Source organism: Argentina silus (assembly GCF_951799395.1).
Source record: "Argentina silus genome assembly, chromosome: 14".
NCBI classification, from domain to species: domain Eukaryota; kingdom Metazoa; phylum Chordata; class Actinopteri; order Argentiniformes; family Argentinidae; genus Argentina; species Argentina silus.
Genome location: NC_139668.1, coordinates 6,323,461 through 6,344,600, shown reverse-complemented (window position 1 = coordinate 6,344,600; position 21,140 = coordinate 6,323,461). Strand labels below are relative to the sequence as shown.

At 46.7% G+C, this 21,140-nt stretch overlaps 1 protein-coding gene across 1 annotated transcript in view; it reads right to left on the bottom strand.

Moving 5' to 3' along the window:
* Positions 1–20,737, bottom strand: part of znf704 (zinc finger protein 704) — a 25,495-nt gene extending 4,758 nt beyond the window's left edge. The window contains exons 1-3 of the mRNA XM_083685039.1: positions 20,246–20,737; positions 13,474–13,685; positions 13,274–13,337 (exon numbers count right to left, since the gene is read on the bottom strand). Of these exons, the coding sequence (XP_083541165.1) occupies positions 13,274–13,337; positions 13,474–13,685; positions 20,246–20,500 (531 nt within the window). The 5' untranslated portion in view covers positions 20,501–20,737. The remainder of the gene's footprint in view (positions 1–13,273; positions 13,338–13,473; positions 13,686–20,245) is intronic.
* Positions 20,738–21,140: the final 403 nt, after the last annotated feature.

Below are 21,140 nucleotides of genomic sequence, written 5' to 3'. Positions count from 1 at the left end.
CACACACACACACACACACACACACACACACACACACACACACACACTTGATATGTGATGATATGATAACACATTTAATTAAACTGCCAATTTAAAAAAAAATGTCAAATTGCATGTGAATTCCATTGCATGATGTTCCATAGCACAGAACGACACACACCGACACACACCGACACACACCGACACACACACTGGGGCAGGTAAGGCAGCAAGCTAATGGCAGATGTGTCTGCAGAACAAAGGAACGTTCCAGAATTAATTCCGTCCCCTACAGGGTGAAGATATTACAATAACGCTTCATCTTATTGCAGCGGTTCTGTGGTAGAAGGGCAAGAGCAATACAATTATAACACAATTATCACACAATTATAAGATAATTATAACACAATTATGAAACAGCCGGAGTCTTCATTTCAACTTCTATTCTCCAATAACAGATAGAGAGAACTGTTATTCAATTACGGTGGAAACGGTTGCTAATATTGACACGGTAAACTAAGTCATAACCCACCCCCATCGAGAGGACGACAGGAGAGAAGAGGAACAGACGCAGATGAAGGGAGAGTTATCGCAGAGAAACACCTCAGACTCCTATCGAATGTTCCTGAGCGCCTGGAAAGTCTCCTTTTCTACTCTCCCCTCTTCCGCCACCGCAGTCGGAGCCTCTTGGAGCGGAACGCAGCGAGCGGCGTGATTCTGAGCGCACGGGCGGGCGCGGTTTGTCGGAGCGAGGGAGACCTCACAGGCCTGGGAAGCCGGGTGGAGGGCGGCCGGCGAGGTTTCATCCAAACGCTCGTATTACGTTCAGATGTAATCACTGCTTGTGTGAGTAATGACGTTCTTTTGGGAGTCAAATGACACAGCGCCGTTGGTAAGCACATTACTGACGGTCCTGTGGCGTACTGTGTCTTCTATGCATCTGCTCCACCAGAAGGCTTTCATTACAACATCTGGGACTGGGGGGGGTGGGGGGGGTGGGGCGGCTAATGTAGGCCGTGTGTGTGCGTGTGTGCGCGAGCGTGTGCGTACTCACACATTTGCGTATGTGTGCGTGCATTTGTGTGTGTGTGTGTGTGTGTGTGTGTGTCTGTGCGTGTGTGGGGCACTTACAGTATTCAGTTAGTAAGGATCAGATGACGATGATATTTCAGTGGCTAACCGTTTGGCTTTGTTGTGTGTGTGTGTGTGTGTGTGTGTGTGTGTGTGTGTGTTGTGTGTTGTGGGTTGTGTCTCTCACTTGTTGAGAGATGCTTTATTGTGCAACCCGTCCCCAAGGATACACAGGTCTGTCTGGCAACAGCATTGTTGTCTGGTTTACTGACCACTAAGTGGCTGTTGTTGGTGTCGACACAATGTGTTGCGCGGTCAATGGGACGGATATATGGACGTACGACATCGGAGAAAGACCGTCAATATGGACGCTGACTGGAGATGTAGAGGGGGGGGGGGGTTTAGAGGGTTCTGCTGTGGGTAGAATCGGATTCGTCGGAAAGTTGAGCGGCGGCTCGTCTCTGGTGGCGCGTCAATCTCTTCCTCGCCTTCCTTCTCAACGTCACATTGGAGGGGGGGGGGGGGGGGGGGGGGGGACCTTGGATCTTCTCCTCCAATGCGTTTTGAGAAGGCAGCGGCAGCAGCAGCAGCAGCAGCAGCAGCAGCGAGGAGACAGGGTAGGAGGGATACGAGGAGACACTATCGGGACGCACCCTTCGGAGGAGTGTCAGTCAATGAATGTCAATGTCGTCCGTCAATGAAGTCGGGACTTCCCCTCCCGAGTGAGTGAGTGAGTGTGGGTGACACCTCTCTTGGCCAATCAGTGTGTGATACTGTAGTAGACTAGCCAGACGGCGTGTGTGTGTGTGTGTGTGTTCCTACAGACAGTAGACAGACAGCATTGTTGCTGTATGTTCTATGGAGCGTACTGACCTGACTGAGAGGGATTCCCACAGGCCTGTCATACTGTATGCCTGGGTAACCTACATTACACACTGTGATGAGGGACATGGCTGTGCATGTTAAACACTCAAACACACACACACACAGACAGACAGACAGACATCTGTTTGGGTGCTTCTAACACTCTGTCTTCTGATCTCCTATCCAGGCCTCTCTCTCTCTCTCTCTCTCTCTCTCTCTCTCTCTCTCTCTCTCTCTCTCTCTCTCTCTCTCTCTCTCTCTCTCTCTCTCTCTCTCTCTCTCTCTCTCTCTCTCTCTCTCTCTCTCTCTCTCTCTCTCTCTCTCTCTCTCTCTCTCTCTCTCTCTCAAGCAGTTCCAGTTCTCTCTTCTCTTTTCTGGACACGGAGTTGGGAAGAGGAGAGGAATACTGTCATCTTAAATCTGCCACGCTTCTAGTTCCTCACGGCTTCTTATGAAAATGGCCGCCTTACGACAGTCTAGCCTTGTTACTGAGCAAGGCCTTACAACAGTCTAGCCTTGTTACTGAGCAAGGCCTTACAACAGCCTAGGCTTGTTACTGAGCAAGGCCTTACGACAGTCTAGCCTTGTTACTGAGCAAGATCTGAAACTATTATTAAATACAATCCCTTTAAAATTGATGTGCTGTATATATGTGTCTTTGCCTCAACTACTCCTATCCTACAGTAAGCACCAAGGGGACGCATACCAGGAGGTAGAAGCCAGAGGACGGGCTCATTGTAATGCATGGAACGGAACAAGGATTATTCCATTCCATGCATTCCAATGAGCCCGTCCTCCGGTTTCTACCTCCTGGTATGTACGGTCGCTTTGAATTACTGGGCAAAATGAGAAATGCCATGATGAGAACTGTCATGTGAACGAAAACCACATCACAGCATCTGTTCCTCCAGTCAGGGGTTCTGGCTATATTTAGCCGTCCCTTTTGTGTGGTGGCATGTTGTGATGGCAGCCAGTGATGAACACCTCGCTAAGGGACTACTGTTGTGGTCGCACATACGCAGGAGCGCAGGCGCGCACACGCACACATATTGTATACGCGCACACGCACACACACACACACACACTCACTCACACACACACACACTGTATACGCGCACACACACACATATTGTACACGCGCACGCACACACACACACACACACACACACACACACACACACACACACACACACTGTACACACGCACACACACACACACACACACAAACAAACACGCAAAAAACAACCTCTCTGAGAGCTCATTCTGTTAAACTGTGATAAAATGCACAAAGCGTCACCGCAAATGAAACTAGGTGACAAGTATGACAACCTCACGCTGTGTCCTTAATGAGTCCATCTCCGTTTTAATTAAGAAAGCCTGTCAGTTCGACAGAAATCAATCATTTAAAAACTACGGCCCAACTGAAATTGATGGGTATAATTAGAAACAATGAAAATGTTAATGCAGGGGGTTGGTTCTAATGGGAAGACGCACACACTGGAGAACGTTGACATAAGTGTCGTAATCTCTTTGCCCCTAACCAGGACAAAGCCCCGTAGCCACTTGATGCTCCATTGAAATTAAAGCAGCAATCCGGGAGGCGATAGAAATCTTAACAGATTAACTCTTTATTGAGAAAAAAAAACAAACCATTTAATTCAACCCGTATTTATTTTTCCAGGCTAGCCTTGATTGAGATCAAATCTCTTTGTCCAGGTCTGCTTCCAACCCTGGCTGCTCAGGCAGCCAACAATGCCGGGTCATTAGCGCATGAAAAGACAATATTAGGTTAGCTCGCTGAGCTAAAGCCAAAGGAGCAAACTAAAGTCTTAAAGGCCCATGCCGGCCGGTTTCACTTCTCGGCTTTTATCGGAAGAAAAGTCATCACAAGCACCGAGTTGTGACGTTTGTCATTCACAGAGCTGTTTTGGGAAAGTAACGCCAGATATAGCTAGGAGCAATTGTCAATCAAATGTGTTGAAAGGTTGTTTGACTCAATCTCAAAAAAGCGTTTCATTTTTTTAAATATGTATGAGAGATGGTGGGAGTTCTTCCAGAAATACTGTCATCTTAAATTGTTTACGCTTCTATTTCCTCACGGCTTCTTATGAAAATGGCTTCCTTACAACAGTCTAGGCTTGTTACTGAGCAAGGCCATACAACAGTCTAGGCTTGTTACTGAGCAAGGCCTTACAACAGCCTAGGCTTGTTACTGAGCAAGGCCTTACAACAGCCTAGGCCTGTTACTGAGCAAGGCCTTCTGAGAAACTAGGCTTGTTACTGAGCAAGGCCTTCTGAGAAACTAGGCTTGTTACTGAGCAAGGCCTTCTGAGAAACTAGGCTTGTTACTGAGCAAGGCCTTCTGAGAAACTAGGCTTGTTACTGAGCAAGGCCTTACAACAGCCTAGGCCTGTTACTGAGCAAGGCCTTCTGAGAAACTAGGCTTGTTACTGAGCAAGGCCTTCTGAGAAACTAGGCTTGTTACTGAGCAAGGCCTTCTGAGAAACTAGGCTTGTTACTGAGCAAGGCCTTACAACAGCACCGAGTGGTGACGGGAGTCATTCACAGAGCTATTTGGGGAAAGTAACGCCAGATTTGTTTGACCCCGTCGCAAAAAAGCCGGTGAAAGGGGGTTCGGAGGGATATATTGGACTGTTGGGTCGCAGTGTGTGCTAAGTATATAAACAGGCTAGCCACATCACACCTCAGAGCTCTATTGCTGTATGAAATGTCATACGTCACGGTATGTGGAAAATCGTTACGAAAATATGATGTGTCACCCAAAATACACATACTTTGACATTAATGGCCATTTTATTTTTCCGGACTTGAATCATTGCGCAATAACACTGTGCAGCACCAGGACGTCTGATACATCAGCTAGAGAACGTCAGCAGGACTAATGTTGGGGCCTTTAATGGCTCAGGCTAGGTTAGCCTGCTCATTATCCCTGCATTGTTGACCGCTACACAAAGAGGCATCAAAATGGACCTTTCCTCTCTCATTAAGAGTCTATTTGGACAATGCCATGCTCGGACACTCTAGTCAATTACAATCATCTCCTCTATTCACACAGGACGGACATAATGCACAGTTGTCAATATAATCAATCAGCCTAGCACTCAATTAGCCTCACCTAGCGCTCTGGCATCTGCAAGCTAGCCTGTCAGTCCATAAATACAGGAGAGGTATGGATTCGCTGGATTTGTCTGTGTGTGTAGTCTTATGGAACACACTGGACATCCACAATGGCTTCAGAACACTGATGTTGAGGTTGTTTATTATTTACTGGCAGGAGAGAGGAGAGCAGCAATACAAAGCTAAGGGTTCTTCATAACCGGTTCTTCAGCTGTTCTTGCCGAGAGAACCCTTTGAAGAACCCTTTTTGGTTCCATGTAGAACCCTTTCCACAGAGGGCCTTACGGTAAATGGAACCAAACAGTTTCTACATGGAAACCAAAAATTGTCTTCAAAGGGTTCTCCCACAGGGAAAGCCAAAGAACCCTTTTGGAGACCCTTTTTTCCCCCCGAAGAGTGTGGGATTCATTTACATGCTAGGAGAGGTTGCTCTCTGCATCCCTGATTGATTACTTCCTGGATTTACGTCTCTTCCTTCCTGTCAAGCCCACGCCGGCCACACGTTTGTTCCTGGTCCCCTGACAACCGTAAAAACGTATCAAAATGCACGAGAAGCTGCGATACACTCTTATTTATTATGTCCATAAATGTAAATAGATTTTCGCCGATGGCTGCGGAATGAATGTCCTCTGTAATAAGTCAAACCGACGCCCTTCTAGCATCTCAGTAATTGTCATAACTGTTCTAATGTTCAGAATACATTACCTTGGTATTTATGTTGTCAGAGATAGAATTTAACACACTTTCATTAACTACGTTACGTTGTGAAGGGTAAAGAGCTTCTGACAGACATAGCCTTTACACTCACATTCATACAGACTTATTTATGGCTGTGATTAGCATAGCTTGTTCAGAGGCTGGTGAGCAAAGACATAGACAATGCCTGTTGGGTGATTGGTTGAATGTAAATCCATGATTGAGCAAACACACGCATGCACACAGACACACACACAAACAAATACAAACATCACAGCCCAATGGGTTGACGAGCTCAATTAGCTCATGGCAGACCATATATACTATAATTCACAGTCAACCACTCCCTTCACACACACACGCGCGCACACACGCGCACGCACACACACGCACGCGCGCACGCACACACACACATTTAATTAAACTGGCAATTTGTATGTGAATTCCATCGCATGGCGGTCCATAGCATCACAGGTGGTCTCAGTCTCAGCGGCTGGAACGTGAAGGGTTGGAAGGTTCTAGAACGTCTCATGGATACCCCGCCATTGTTCCTGAGATGAAAAACCTTTTTTTTTTTTTCTTTTTTTTTTACGATTCATTGGCAGGGTTCTCAGCGGTCTTGACCAAACCAAACACAGTCAGATTACTCAGATTAAAGCTGTTCTCTATGGTGCGGTGCCACGGTGGAGGAGGGAGGGAAAATGTTCTCACCATCAGAGATGGCAACCGTTCAAGAGAGAGGGTATTAAAAAAAAAAGAGTCGATTGTATCTGCCAAGACGTTGACATCTGTATATCGACACTCAGGTTTCGAATACTACCGATTTGTAGGTAGTCCTGAAGAAGGAACCATTTTACCTCAGGTCTATGTTGTTTACATTCATGTGTAACCTTGTAGTTCAAGACCCCTGCAGCCTAGAGCCTGGGACAGGTCAGTAGGAAGACCCTGTCACTGTCGTGACCGGAGAGCCTTGGCCCAGTCAATCAACGAGCCAGCTCACCACCCGTTCCGCACCGCTCCGCAAAACACACACCGCGCACACACACCACCAACAACGACAACAACAACAGGCCGCACAAAGGGAGTGTGTTCGCTGGTTATGTGAAGACAAACTGACATTCTGTCCTTGTATTTTTAGCAGCATGTGCTGTTCACAAAGCCAATCTGATACGGTTTACCGAATATTTCAATCATCGCTCTGTTTCGAGGAAGTCAGACGCTCAAATCTCCCCGTAGCCAATCAGATAAGAGCTCGCGGGCCTGGGAGAGAAAGGCTAGCTGTGGGCTGGCTGGAAGAGGTCCAGGCCTGGCAGAACCGACTGTGTGCGTGTGCATGTGCATGTGCGTGTGTGTGTGTGCGCGTGTCAGTATGTATGTGCATGGGTGTGTGTGTGTGTGTGTGTGAGAGAGAGAGAGAGAGAGAGAATGAGAGTGACTGCGTGTGTGCATTTGTTTGTGTGTGTGTGTGTGTGTGTGTGTGTGTGTGTGTGTGTGTACGTGCGTGCGTGCGTGTGTGTGTGTGTATACAGAGCACGTAAGAGGAGCGCCTTTCAGATGGTAATCACATGGTCTCTCCAGACTAGCCGTCCAAGCGCTCACCAGATCCTTTCTCCAGAGCAAACTGTTTTCTTTGGCGAACCCCGAGCGGCTCCGTTGTGGAACCATATTGTTCCGAGCCTCCTTCACCACACAAACCCAAAACCCCTCCATCCCTCCCTCCCTTCCTCCCTCTCCTCCTGTTTAGAAATACACCCCCCCCCCGCCCCCCCCCCCTCCGCAATGAGAAGTGTATCAGTGTGACAAAATAGATGAGAAAATTATGATAGTCTCTTAAGACCTACGAGGAGAAGAGAGAGAGAGAGAGGCGATGCCACTTCATCAACACACATAATGATGTCACGGTCCCTTATGTCGCTCTTGTTTTCACAGGAGAAGAGAGTTTTTGGCTGAGTTCCTTCACTGTGAGCTGGCCGCCTCGCTGGGCCTGAGTGTTCAACACATGGCTGGATCAACACAGAGAACACTATGCACTGAATCTACTCCTGACTCAGACACACACACACACACACACACACACACACACACGCACACACACACACGCTAAACACTCGAACAGACACATACACATACACACACACACACTAAACACACAAACAGACACACGGACACGGACACACACACACACACACACACACTAAACACTCAAACAGACACACGTACACGGACACGCACACACACACACTAAACACTCAAACAGACACACGGATACGCACACACACACACACTGCTTTGTTTGGATGCAGAGAGAAGTGGCTTGAGGGTAGGAGCATCAACCTTAGCTAAATGTAGCAATCTGCTTTGGCTAGGAATAAAGTGATTTGAAGGAAAGTTTTAATTTAGTACATGTTCAACACATGCAAGCATTTAGATGGAATCAAAAATACCTCGTGGTTTCAGGCATTCGCTAACAAATGCTTTGTCAAAGTCAAAAACTTAAAAAACAAATCTAAAACTAATGGAATACGAGACGGTCGGCTGATTGGCTAAGTAAGGACGCAAGATGTTGGTTAGAGGCAGAAAGACCTTGAACATTCGGATCGTCGACTCTTGTTGTTTTTAGTTTTCAATAATAAGCAACGCGCTCTCTTGATTTCCCCCCCCAAAAAACTTTTACTTCACATCCTCTGCTAGCAATTAGCCTCCAGAAAGCTATTAGTCAAAGTCTAAGAGTTCCATTTCCCACAAGTCAGCTTGCCAGCTCGTGTTTCAATTGGCTGTTTCCTGCCACAGGCATAAACCATAAGCCCTCATAAGCCCAAAGACGTTTGAACAGGTCTCTCTTTGTAAAAAATACATTTCTCATCTCAAAGAGACTACCTGGACCGTAGAGTACAGAGGTTGAACCTAGAAAACAACCAGTGGCTTTGCATTCAGCGCAGGAAGAGGAGAAGATGTTTGTTATGCTTCAATCATAGATTCAGTATTTAAACACTAATCGTAAATCTTTCCTTTGTGAGCTGTTGCTCGACACTGAGGCACGGCAGTTTTAATCTAAAAAAAAAAGAGAAAAATTCATAAAACTCTGGTGTCTCCGGGCGCCGCAGTCGGAGAGAGAGAGAGAGAGAGAGAGAGAGAGAGAGAGAAAGGGAGGGATGGAGGAGATGGTTAGAGGAGAGATATAACACAGCTAATCCATAACTTTTGTTTGTTTATGAACAAAGGAACAAATATTGTCATAACTCGGGTTAGGATTAGGGTTCGATTTGAGATTCGTGAGTGAGAGAGAGAGTGAGAGAGAGAGAGAGTGAGAGAGAGAGAGAGAGAGAGAGAGAGAGAATAGGTTAATCATCATAAAACGTACAGCGTATAGATTTTTTTTGTCGTGAGGTTTGACAGATCCCTCGTGATCGTACAACCGAGTAAATAAAATATGATGCGAGGAGCTATTCGATACTATAATGACATAAGGAATGGCTGACAACGTTGTAAAAATGTTCTGAAATGTTACCGACAGCCCCCTAAGGCCTAACTACCGTACAACCAGGGGGAGGCTGGCGGAGGTAGCAATCGGAGGACGGGCTCGTTTAAAAGAACGGAACGGAGTGAGGAACGGCGCCGAACACGTATCGAACGGCACGCCTTCGATACCGTTCCTCCGTTCCGTTCCATGCGTTTTAACGAGCCCCGTCCTCCCATTTCTACGTCCGCCAGCCTCCCCCTGTGAACACAACAGGCTTGTTTCTTCTCTCTTTGGACAGTAATGGACTGTAGCTTTGTAGGGTTCTGCAGTAATGGAAGTGTCTCCAACAGCAATCACAGGAGTCCACAGAGGATCAGTGCCTACAGTGACTCGGTTACTTGCGGACGGGAGAGCCATCAAACGGGCCGGTGTTTTCTGGTAAATCACCCACCGAGAAGAGTTAACTCTGAGGGAGCAATTAACACCCCTCAAGGTCGGACCGCGGGACTCAGGGGAAGTCGGTGCTTAAAAAATCCGTACACACACACACACACACACACGCTCTATTCTCTCTCTCTCTCTCTCTCTACCTTTTGTCCGTTCCCCCCGCCCCCCCGCCATCCTTCTCTCTAGGGTCTCCATTCTCCATTACCGATAAGCGTTATTTTGTGGTCGACGGCAGAACCATTTATTCCCGCAGTGACACGCCTGGAATGGGTCACAGGTGTTCAGGAGAGCAGGAGAGCAGAGTGCCATGGATCTTAATCTGAAGGCAATAATGGGCCTGCTGCTCCAGACAGGTTACTACACGGGCCAGACCAGACCAGACGATAGATAGATAGAGGTGCACACCCCAGGGGCCAGACACACACACACGCACACACACACACACACACACACACACACACACACATACACACACAGACACACACACACAGACACACACACACATAGACACAGACACAGACACACAGACATAGACATAGACATAGACATAGACGCACACGCACACGCACACACACACACTCTCTGCAACAATGGAAGAGAGTGATGTCCAGAAAAATGTCCAGACAGCAGCAGTGGTGTTCTCTCAGGGAAGCCTAATCTTCCAGGTGTCAAATCAAGAGGACTAGGTTAGTGAGTTAGTAGGCTGACGCAGCCGGGACAGAGAGCCACGTTAACCAGATTAGAGTGTCTGAAACGTGCTGTCAAATTACACCAGGAATACAGATATACAGTACAGCTGACAGGTGAGGCCATCCTTCTTTTGACCCTCCCTTTGACGGCGTCTCTGACTGTTCAAGGGCGTCCCTCCGTCCCTGCATGTGTGCCTGCGTGTGTGTGTGCATGCGGGTGTGCATCTGTGTGTGTGTGTGTGTGTGTGTGTGCCTGCATGCGGGTGTGCATCCGTGTGTGTGCATCCGTGTGTGTGTGTGTGTGTGTGTGTGTGTGTGTATGTGTGTGTGTGTGTATGCGTGCGTGCTTGTGTGTGTGTGTGTGTGTGTGTGTGTGTGCATTCATGCTTGTCTGTGTGTATGTGTGTGTGCATGTACACAAGGGCAGTTCTCACCGTGCAGCTGCTGTCAAGTTTATTATGCTGTCAAGGAATAACTCAATAACTCAATAACTCAATAACTCAACAGTAAAAGAAAAGGGAAAAAAAGGAGAAGAACAAGGAAACATAAGGGGAAGAAATCAAGGATGAAACCCGGGTCAAACTGACAGAGCTCCTCTCTGGATCAGCCTATAGGAGGCTGTGCACTGGATCACAGCGGTGTGCTCTCCACCAGCCGGGCTTTGAAAGAAAAGAGATGGAGCGCTTCAGAGACAGGCGTAGAGAATCGTACGAACAGCCTGCTCTCTGAGACAAAAGGGTTCTTGGCGTGTCCAGCCTGTAGGAGAATGCTGAGAACGATTCTAGGTTCTAGGTACAGTACTGTAGAAGAGTTCTTCGTAAAGTTTTTTTTAATTTTATTTTATTGGACAGAGACAGTAGAGAAAGACAGGAAGTAAGGAGGAGAGGGTGTGTCAGCAGGGCATGGGTCGGATTCTAACCCGTGCGGACATGGGCGTATGTGTGCACTGTAGGCCGTGGTGCTGGACCACTGGACTACCCTAGGCCACAGAACCGTTCTTTCGAAGTGTGTATGAAATGGACTAAACAAAAAAATCTATGAAATCATCTGGGATCATATATTAATAAACAACAAATTCCATCATATTGTGATCTAAAGGATTCATATCTGTATCCTCCAATGGACTGAGCATCACAAAAAATGACAGAAATTATCAATAAACCACCCAGCATTACCATCAATACTTAAATAAATATCATTACTCCATAGGCACAAGCCTCTCACCCTGCGATGGTGTGAAAGATCCTCCTTATCTATAACATAAATTCAATCATAAAATAGATATTTCCCCTTAATGGGTGAAAAGAGACAGAATTGTGGGAGCCAGATCAATAATTCATCAACCAATAAATCTTAAATCAATAGGCTGGGGCTGAAGTACAGACATTAAGCAAGCTAAACCGTTAGCTTTTAATGGTACTTTTACTAGGAGTTGTAATCGATGGGAGCCATCTACGCTGGAGGCTAAATGAGGAAGGATGCTCGGTGTGGCTCGATAACAGAAGATAGTTTAGAATGGATTAGTGTGTTGCTCGTTTAATGGTGAAAGTGTGTCTTCCCTTTATTAGATAACACTTTACGGCCACACAACCACAGTTATTCACTTCTAATGGCCATGCAGAGAGCAGTTTATGCTGACCGAAGACCGATGATAACAGTGGTGTGTGTGTGTGGGTGAGTGTGTGTGTGTGGGTGAGTGTGTGTGTGTGTGTGTGTGTGTGTGTGTGTGTGTGTCTCTGTGCCTGTCTGTCTGTCTGTCTGTGTGTGTGCGTGTGTGTATGTGTGTGTGTGTCTCTGTGCTTGTCTGTCTGTGTGTGTGTGTGTGTGTGTGTGTGTGTGTGTGTGTGTGTGTGTGTGTGTGTGTGTGTCTGTCTGTCTGTGTGTGTGTGGGTGTGGGTGTGTGTGTGTTTGTCTTTGCCTGCGTGCGGGTGCGTGTGTGTGTGTGGTGTCTCCGTGCCTGTGAGTGTGTGTGTGTGTGTGTGTGTGTGTGTCTCTGCATGCCTGTTTGTGTGTGTGAGTGTGAGTGTGCGTGCGTGTGTGCGTGCGTGCTCTTGCTTGCTTGTCCGTGTGTGTGTGTGTGTGTTTACTAGGTTATTTGTAAAGTGCCTCTCACCTAATCTGCCTCAGTACAGGCAGAGTGATTTTTAATGTAAAGATAGCAGCCTCTGTGTACCTGGGTCACTCCAATAAACATTCAAGTGATTACTGTTCCTAAGCAGAATGTAATGTCTGTGCTGCAGGTCTCTGTGGCTCGTTATTTCTCTCTCTCTGAGTGCCATGTCATTATCAACCAGAGAGGTGGGGAGGCAGCGGAAGGAGGGTTAGTTGATTAGGCTCAAGGTCCTCTATAGGGAGTGATATTTGTTTGTTTGTGTGTGTGTGTGTGTGTGTGTGTGTGTGTGTGTGTGTGTGTGTGTGTGTGTGTGGTGTGTGTGTGTGTGTGTGCGTGCGTGTGTGCATGTGTGTACTTGTGCATGCTGTGTCTTGATCTTATGACCTAGGGACACAGCCGTGCAAACGTATCACTTTTTAAATTGGCAGGGCTTTCCGAGGCACGTATGAATTCAATAACCCACTTAAACGCGAGCCCTGTGTTACTACATGATGTACAACAACATGGCATTTACAAAAAACGATAATCTATATTCCTACAATCCTTAGGCATTAGGATAATGTAATATTGCACAGTTTAAATGCTATATTGAATTTATTATTGCATTAAGAATTTATCCGTATTGATTTATGTTATGATTGTATCGGCCAGTTATAAAGCTGTATGTGATACATCAAAAGAGGAGTCCGGTGAAAGCATTTCCTATTCTATGGATGGCCGAGGAGATCAAAACATTCAATGTTGCAAACCCATTTTCGGAACTGGGTCATAAAGCCACAATGGGCCTCACACAAAGAAACCCAAGCCAGAACTTACCATGGGCGGCTTCAACCCAACACCAAACCCATACTCCCTGACGAACACGTGTAGGTGGTAGATACTCACACCCAACCACAACCACAACCACACCCAAACCCGGTCCCACACACCTAGAACCACACACACCTACCAACCCACCCACACCCGGACCCGGACCCACAAACCCCTCCACCCTCAACCTATGTCACCCGTCTTACCTGGCGTGGGGAACATCGATGCTGGAGGACACCACCTTGCGTTTCTGTTCCAGCAGGGAGATGGAGCGGGTGTGGTCCCTCTCCAGGAGGTCCAGGGCCCGGCCCGGCCGCTTGCCGTCCACTGTCCGCTGCTCCTCCAGCGTCTCTGGGCTCTGAGGGTTGTTGGCCTCCCCCTTCTGGAGCTCCTGGTGCTGGCCGTTACAGGAGGTCTGCTGCAGAGGACAACACACACAGGGCTGGGTTAATACAGTAACATACAGTAGGCTAGCTAGCCAATGCTAATAGCCAGCAGAGGGCAACACACACAGGGCTGGGTTAATACAGTAACATACAGTAGGCTAGCTAGCCAATGCTAATAGCCAGCAGAGGGCAACACACACACACACAGGGCTGGGTTAATACAGAGACATGTAGGCTAGCTAGCCAATGCTAAGAGCCAGTCAACCACTACATTAGCTTTGAGAGAGCTACTAGAGTAGCAACCTAATGTATGCTAGCATGTTGGCAATCATGTTTGCAACAGGGGAGGCAGGTGGAGGTAGAAATCGGAGGCTTGGCTCCTTGTAACGCACGGAACGGAAGGAGGAACGGTATCAAACACATGTGTTTCCATTCCATGCATTACAATGAGCCCATCCTCCGATTTCTACCTCCAACAGCCTCCCCTGGTTTGCAATATTGTCATATTGAGCATAGATACGGGATCACCTGCCGGATGTCTATGTGGCTGTTTGACTTTGGGGGATTGTGTGACTTAATGTTGTTGTGCTGTCACTCACAGCTGCGACGTGACTTCATGTGTGAGGCTGAAGAGTTGGTTTAAATATTTAGAGTCGGTTGAGCAAACTGGATATAGAGGAAGTTCATCAGGGATGTGTTCCACAGGAAAGAGAGCAAGGGAACAGAAACCGTTTTCAAAACAAAAACGTCAACAACCTGACTACCAGACAACTTTACGGCCATGTAATATTTCTTGATACTGCGGCAGCATATTCACGCCCGTAGAGGTTGGGAACCACGAAAGCTGTAACGCACTTCAATAAACCCATCTAATCAATCAAATCATACACAGTAAGGCCTTCTGTACATAAATCGTGGCAGGGCACACTCTATAAAAACAACCAATTTCTCCTGTTGTTTATCGACTAAACACAAACCCATGGGTCTATCTTCTTTGTTTGGGTCTCAAAGCCCCTGAAGGCTGCTGCTGCGGCTCTGCTCCAGTGACACCATTCCCTGTTCACAGCTAGTCGTCCGGTATCACCCCTGACATTCTCAAAACCACTAGCCGTAGCTACGATAACGTGAAGCACCGAGCACATGATACCCTCGGCTACGCAACTGCAAAAGATAGCAGCCGGGTGCTGCTCAGACAGTCGCGCCACACGCTCACACGCGCGCGCGCACGCACACACATACATACACGCACACGCACACGCGCGCGCACACACACACACACACACACACACACACACACACACACACGTCTTTGTGTGGTAAAGACAACATCAGCCATCTAGACGCCTACAGTAAAAAAAACGAAAGGCCATACACAGGTCAGGGAGAGACAGACACACACACACACACACACACACACACACACACACACACACACACACACACACACACACACACACACACACACACACACACACACACACACACACACACACACACACACACACACACACACACACAGAGGGAAGGCCATAGGCAGGCCAGAGAGCATCACATGACAGTCAAGCATGCAGAATATGCCACACAGCTCCGTGTGTGTGATTCAGATCATTATCGCAAAGCACAGTAACACGATAGGCTCAGCTGGAGAAACAGGCAACACCCAGTCAATAACACACACACACACACACACACACACACACACACACACACACACACACACACACACACACACACACACACACACACACACACACACACACACACACACACACACAGTTAGGTCCGGAAATATTTGGACAGTGACACAATTTTCATAATTTTGGCTTTGTACGCCACCACAATGGATTTGAAATGAAACAATGGAGATGCAATTAAAGGGCAGACTTTCAGCTTTCAGCAAAGGGAACAAAAATGTTGTATGAAACGTTTAGGAATTGCAATAATTTTTATACACAGTCCCCCATTTTCAGGGGCTCAAATCTAATTGGACAAATTAACATAATCATAAATAAAATGTTCATTTTTAATACTTTGTCGAGAATCCTTTGCAGGCAATGACTGCCTGAAGTCTGGAACCCATGGACATCACCAAATGCTGAGTTTCCTCCTTTGTGATGCTTTGCCAGGCCTTTACTGCAGCTGTCTTCAGTTGTTGTTTGTTTGTGGGTCTTTCTGCCTTTAGTTTTGTCTTCAGCAAGTGAAATGCTCGATCGGGTTGAGATCAGGTGATTGACTCAGCCATAGCAGAATATTCCACTTCTTTGACTTAAAAAACTCCTGGGTTGCTTTCACATTATGTTTTGGGTCATTGTCCATTAGTACTGTGAACTTTGCTGAATTTGGCTGAATCTGAGCAGACAGTATATCCCTAAAAACTTCAGAATTCATCCGGCTGCTTCACATCATCAATAAACACTAGTGACCCAGTGCCATTGGAAGCCATGCATGCCCATGCCATCACACTGCCTCCACCATGTTTTATAGATGTGGTATGCTTCAGATAATGAGCAGTTCCAAGCCTTCTCCATACTTTTATCTTTCCTTCATTCTGGTACAGGTTGATCTTAGTTTCATCTGTCCAAAGAATGCTGTTCCAGAACAGGGCTGGCTTTTTTTTAATGTTTTTTGGCAAAGTCTAATCTTTCTATTCTTGAGGCTTATGAATGGTTTGCATCATGTGAACCCTCTGTATTTGCTCTTGTGAAGTCTTCTCTTTATGGTAGACTTGGATAATGATATGCCTACCTCCTGGAGAGTGTTCTTGACTTGGCTGGATGTTATGAAGGGGTTTTTCTTTACCATGTGAAGGATCCTGCGATCATCCACCACTGTTGTCTTCCGTGGACGTCCAGGCCTTTTTGTGTTGCCGAGCTCACCAGTGCGTTATTTTTTTCTCTGAATGTATCAAACTGTTGATATGGCCACTCCTAATGTTACCGCTATGTCTCTGATGGAGTTTTTAGTTTTTGCAGCGTAAGGATGGCCTGTTTCACTTGCATTGAGAGCTACTTTGACCGCATGTTGTGCGTTCACAGCAACAGATTCCAAATGCAAATGCCACACTTGGAATCAACTCAGACTTTTACCTGCTTAATTGATAAAGAAATAACAAAGGAATAGCTCACACATGTCTATGAAACAGCTTTTGAGTCAATTGTCCAATTACTTTTGGTCCCTTGAAAAAGAGGGGGCTACATATAAAAGAGCTGTAATTCCGAAACCCTTCCTCCAATTTGGATGTGAATACCCTCAAATTAAAGCTGAGAGTCTGCACTTTAAGCCCATATATTTTGTTAAACAGCTAAAATAACAAAGATTGTGTCAGAGTCCAAATATATATGGACCTAACTGTATATACACACACACAAAAACACACACACACACACACACACACACACACACACACACGCACAAACACAAACATAAACATACAAAAACACACACACACACACACACGCACACACAAACACAAACATAAACATACAAAAACACACACACACACACACACACACACACACACACACGGCCCGGTTAACTTTGATTAATGAGGTAAGTAAAATGGATTAGTCTCCATAAAACCTGACTGTCCAAACACGCACCGGGGCGAAAAAGCTTTGTGAAAACAGAGACTTCAGTCAACTAGACAGATGATATAGTATAGACAACAAGCAGATTAACTGCTATGAGGCCAGTTAGCATGAGACCCCATCATTCATACCGTTGTGTATGGAACGAGAGAGAGATGGGTTTGGTGAAATAACAGAAAATTACAGAGCATGCAAAATCGACCATTAAATGGGAGTTGCACATGTCAAAACTGTTTTCTGAGGGGCAATCTTCTCTCTTGGATGCTGAAACGAGTTCACAATCTGGATTTGTAAAAATAAGTATACAGTATTCGGTATTCACACTCTTCTTCTCCCTCTCTCTGTCTCTCCCACATCAACCCTTGCTTTGGGCAGAGGTGTCTCATCTTTTACAGGTCAAAGGTCATCCTAATGTACTCTGTGTAGCCTACATACACTGCTACAGTTCTACTGCTTAACAATTCGAGTGTTGTCCATGCTTTATTTCCTATGTCATTCTGAGAGGATCTGGCACCCAAACAGAACAGTACTTTTGGATTTGAGCGACCATGTTGTTGTCTATAATTCAAGGTTTTCTATTGTACCCATCTATTCAGCCATACAAAGCTGTTACAGAAATGTAACATCTGGCCAGTTATTACATAGTCATCAACTCTTCTTTCTCTCCTCATCTCCCCTCCTCCGTCTGCACTGACTCTTCATACCTGGACAGGTACAAGCAAAGTTCCCAGAATGCAGGTTTACTGCCTTTGCAAGACTCTAGATTGTTAGGGATTGTTAGGAATTTCCTCCGCTGCAGCTTACATGTCAAAACAGGGGCAATCTCGCAAAAAAAAGTTGTAAAAAAAATACAGAAGACAATATATAGAATAATAGACATAGGCGACCGCCATGTTGTCTTCACCTGTTTTTAGCTTCACCTGTCGAACCGGATCAGTGCAGGTGGGAGAGGAGGCCAGGGGAGGAAGCCACTCTAGACTGTTGAGACGCAGCCCAAGTCAACCCTCAGCCCTCATATGATTACTCCCTCATCCATCCATCCTCCACACATCTAAAAGCTGGCCCATGAGAAGCTAAGCTACACACACGCGCACGCGCACACGCACACACCACACACGCACGCACACACATAGACAAAGCGTTGTTTCAGCCCCTAACAGCAGCCAGTTCCCTTCGGTTAGTGTCCGATATTAATCTGCTCCTGAAAACAAAAACAACAACAAAACGCACACGCCTTTGTCTTTGGTGAGGGAGAGACGCCTGCAGCGACTCTCTCTCTCTCTCTCTCTCTCTCTTTCTCCAACGGCCCACCTCCCTCCATCACAACAACAAGTCAACAAGTGGAGAGAGAGAGAGAGAGGGGGAGAGAGAGAGATGGAGAGAGAGAGACAGAGAGAGATGGAGAGAGAGAAAGAGAGAGAGAAGGGCAGGGTGTTCATTTGGTGTTCTGGGCAACGTGCCAGGGTCCCAGATTCTTGGAGCATGCCCCCTTCCAAAGGGCGGGCTTTGTTATTGCCTGCATGGCAGCTGTTGGTGGGGCTATTTACCCCCTTTTCAGCTCCACAAGTCAACCCCCCTCCACCTCCCCTCCACCATTAAAATATCGTAATGGGAGTTGTGCTGTGAGAGAAGCCAGTTATTTGGCAAAGTAGTCCAGCGCATTTTGACTATAGTATTTATTATCCTACATGCTATTCCGAGTAGACGTGGAACATGGTGACCATAAATGGAATGGCCTGTTTATACAAATGTAGTCATGCATAGCTGGGGAGCCCTAGCGATGACATATTACATTTCTGCCATGCCTTAATGAACAGAATGCTTACACTGCTCTCCTCTCATCTGTAGCCTATCTCCCCTTTCTACGCCTCTTTTGTTGCCTTAACTCTCCGTCAGTGAACTGTAACCTTTCGTCGGATTACGTGTTTCAATCAAACCCAAAATACACGTTGTTATGCGTCACCATCAGCAAACACAAGAAGATTGTAAACACAGGTTCTTTCATTCATCTTACACGTCTGCGGTAGCGTGTCGGACTGTTGCAGTAGCATTCATCAGCCACACATCAAAACACACGACAAACACGCTGGTAGGGAACCAGCCAGTCGTGCAATCCCCTCTGCTATAGGAGCAGGGGGTTTGATCTTATGGATGGACCGCCGACCGCCACCCCGCCAACATCTTTGTTCAGAAGCCAAGTGAAGCCATGTGACTGAATGATGGAACTTTGAAATGGAGGCAATTAGGTCATTCTCTGATGTCTAGTATACATATCTTGGCATGTTGCATTAAGAACACAATCTGCCATACCTATTGATGTGCCATTTATATCCTAATAGCCCTATATTATCCCTTTATAAATAAGGCTGTCTTGTTGCTGCAAGGACCGGAGAATTATGAGTCATTAGGCAGTTAAAGAAAATGTTCATTACATCAACTGTTTGTTTTTTGTTTGTTTTTTTAGATCACTCATAGCCTATTAGCTGAGGAAGAAAGCATCCACTGGTATACAATAGTAACGTAATGTAGAGGGTGGGTGTGTGTGCGTGTGTGCATGTGCGTGTGTGGATCTAGAACTTGCCGGTCATGGATTGTGCCCTGACAACCGGCGTATAAACAATATACCCGCGTATTACATCAATGCACAGTCTAAAATGCTGCAGAGCAGAGCGGAGCGTAGTGTGTTTTGTTTGCTTCGGCTACCCACCCACTAGGTCAGATCAACATTGCGCACACCGGATCACGATAATTCAGTCGCCGGCTTTGTCCCGGATTTGATGCTAGACATCGTGACAGTTTACTGTTATGATTCTATGCGCACACAATTTTACCCTCTACATAACATTGGCAGGCTATGTGACTGGGACTGGGTGAAATCGCTGCCAATCGGTTGCAGCGGCCGGCAACGAAATCTAACGGTCGCCCTGCTCTGCGCACGAAGCGGTTAAACGCTGCAAAACACCGCACAACAATAACAAGCCTCTCTCTCACACAAACTCACACACCTTCAGGCTTGACTTGAGCGGTCCTTTCGCGGTCGTTTGGTTGAAGCCAGCTATCTCTTCCTCGGAGAATTCCTTCAGGGTCCCGTCCTGCATTAGCACCGTGTAGACGTTTCGCCGGGGTCCGGTGGAAACCTCTCTGTTTTCCTGCTTGACAGCCTGGACCACTCCTGTCACCGGTGCCCCGTCCCCCGTCGGACTCGGCGCATAAACGCGGCTCCCGAGGATCGAACGCTTCACCAGACGCCTCGTATGCATAGCTAAATTGTGTTGCACCAAATTTTGTAATGTATCGTCAATATATAGTAATGGTCGTCGAATTATAAACGATAAATACCGAGATGAAAAACACAAAACCGCAGCGGATAGACGTTCTCCAGAAGCCTTGACCAAATGTTAGAAAGCGGCAACATACTCAAATGACCGTTATTCGAGGGCACAGACGAGTGTACAAAATACCACAAGCACTGAATAATAAATGCACGCGAACTGATCATTCCCTGTTAAATAACCGCTTCATTCTACCGGCTACCGATCTTCCTTCGTTCGACCTGTTTGTTTTCCTGACTGTTTCCTCTAAGCTCGAGAGAGAGCGTGAAAACACGGAGCCGGTCTCGGTTCTCGGACCGACAATGACTTTTGTACACTATTCTTGAAGCTAGACCAGGGGGCTGCGCACATGAATAAAGAAAACGACAAACAATATATGAATACGACAAATAATCAACATATAGATAATATGTGACAACGCTGCACCGTTCAACCGGGCAAAATCCATTGAAATGGCTGCGTAAAGTGACTCCAGGTCCAGAATCTTGGGGATCCGGTCCGGAGCCGACTCCCACGAGCCAGTGCCTCTACCGGCGGAATGCTGCCTGTAAACATGTGCGGTCTCGCG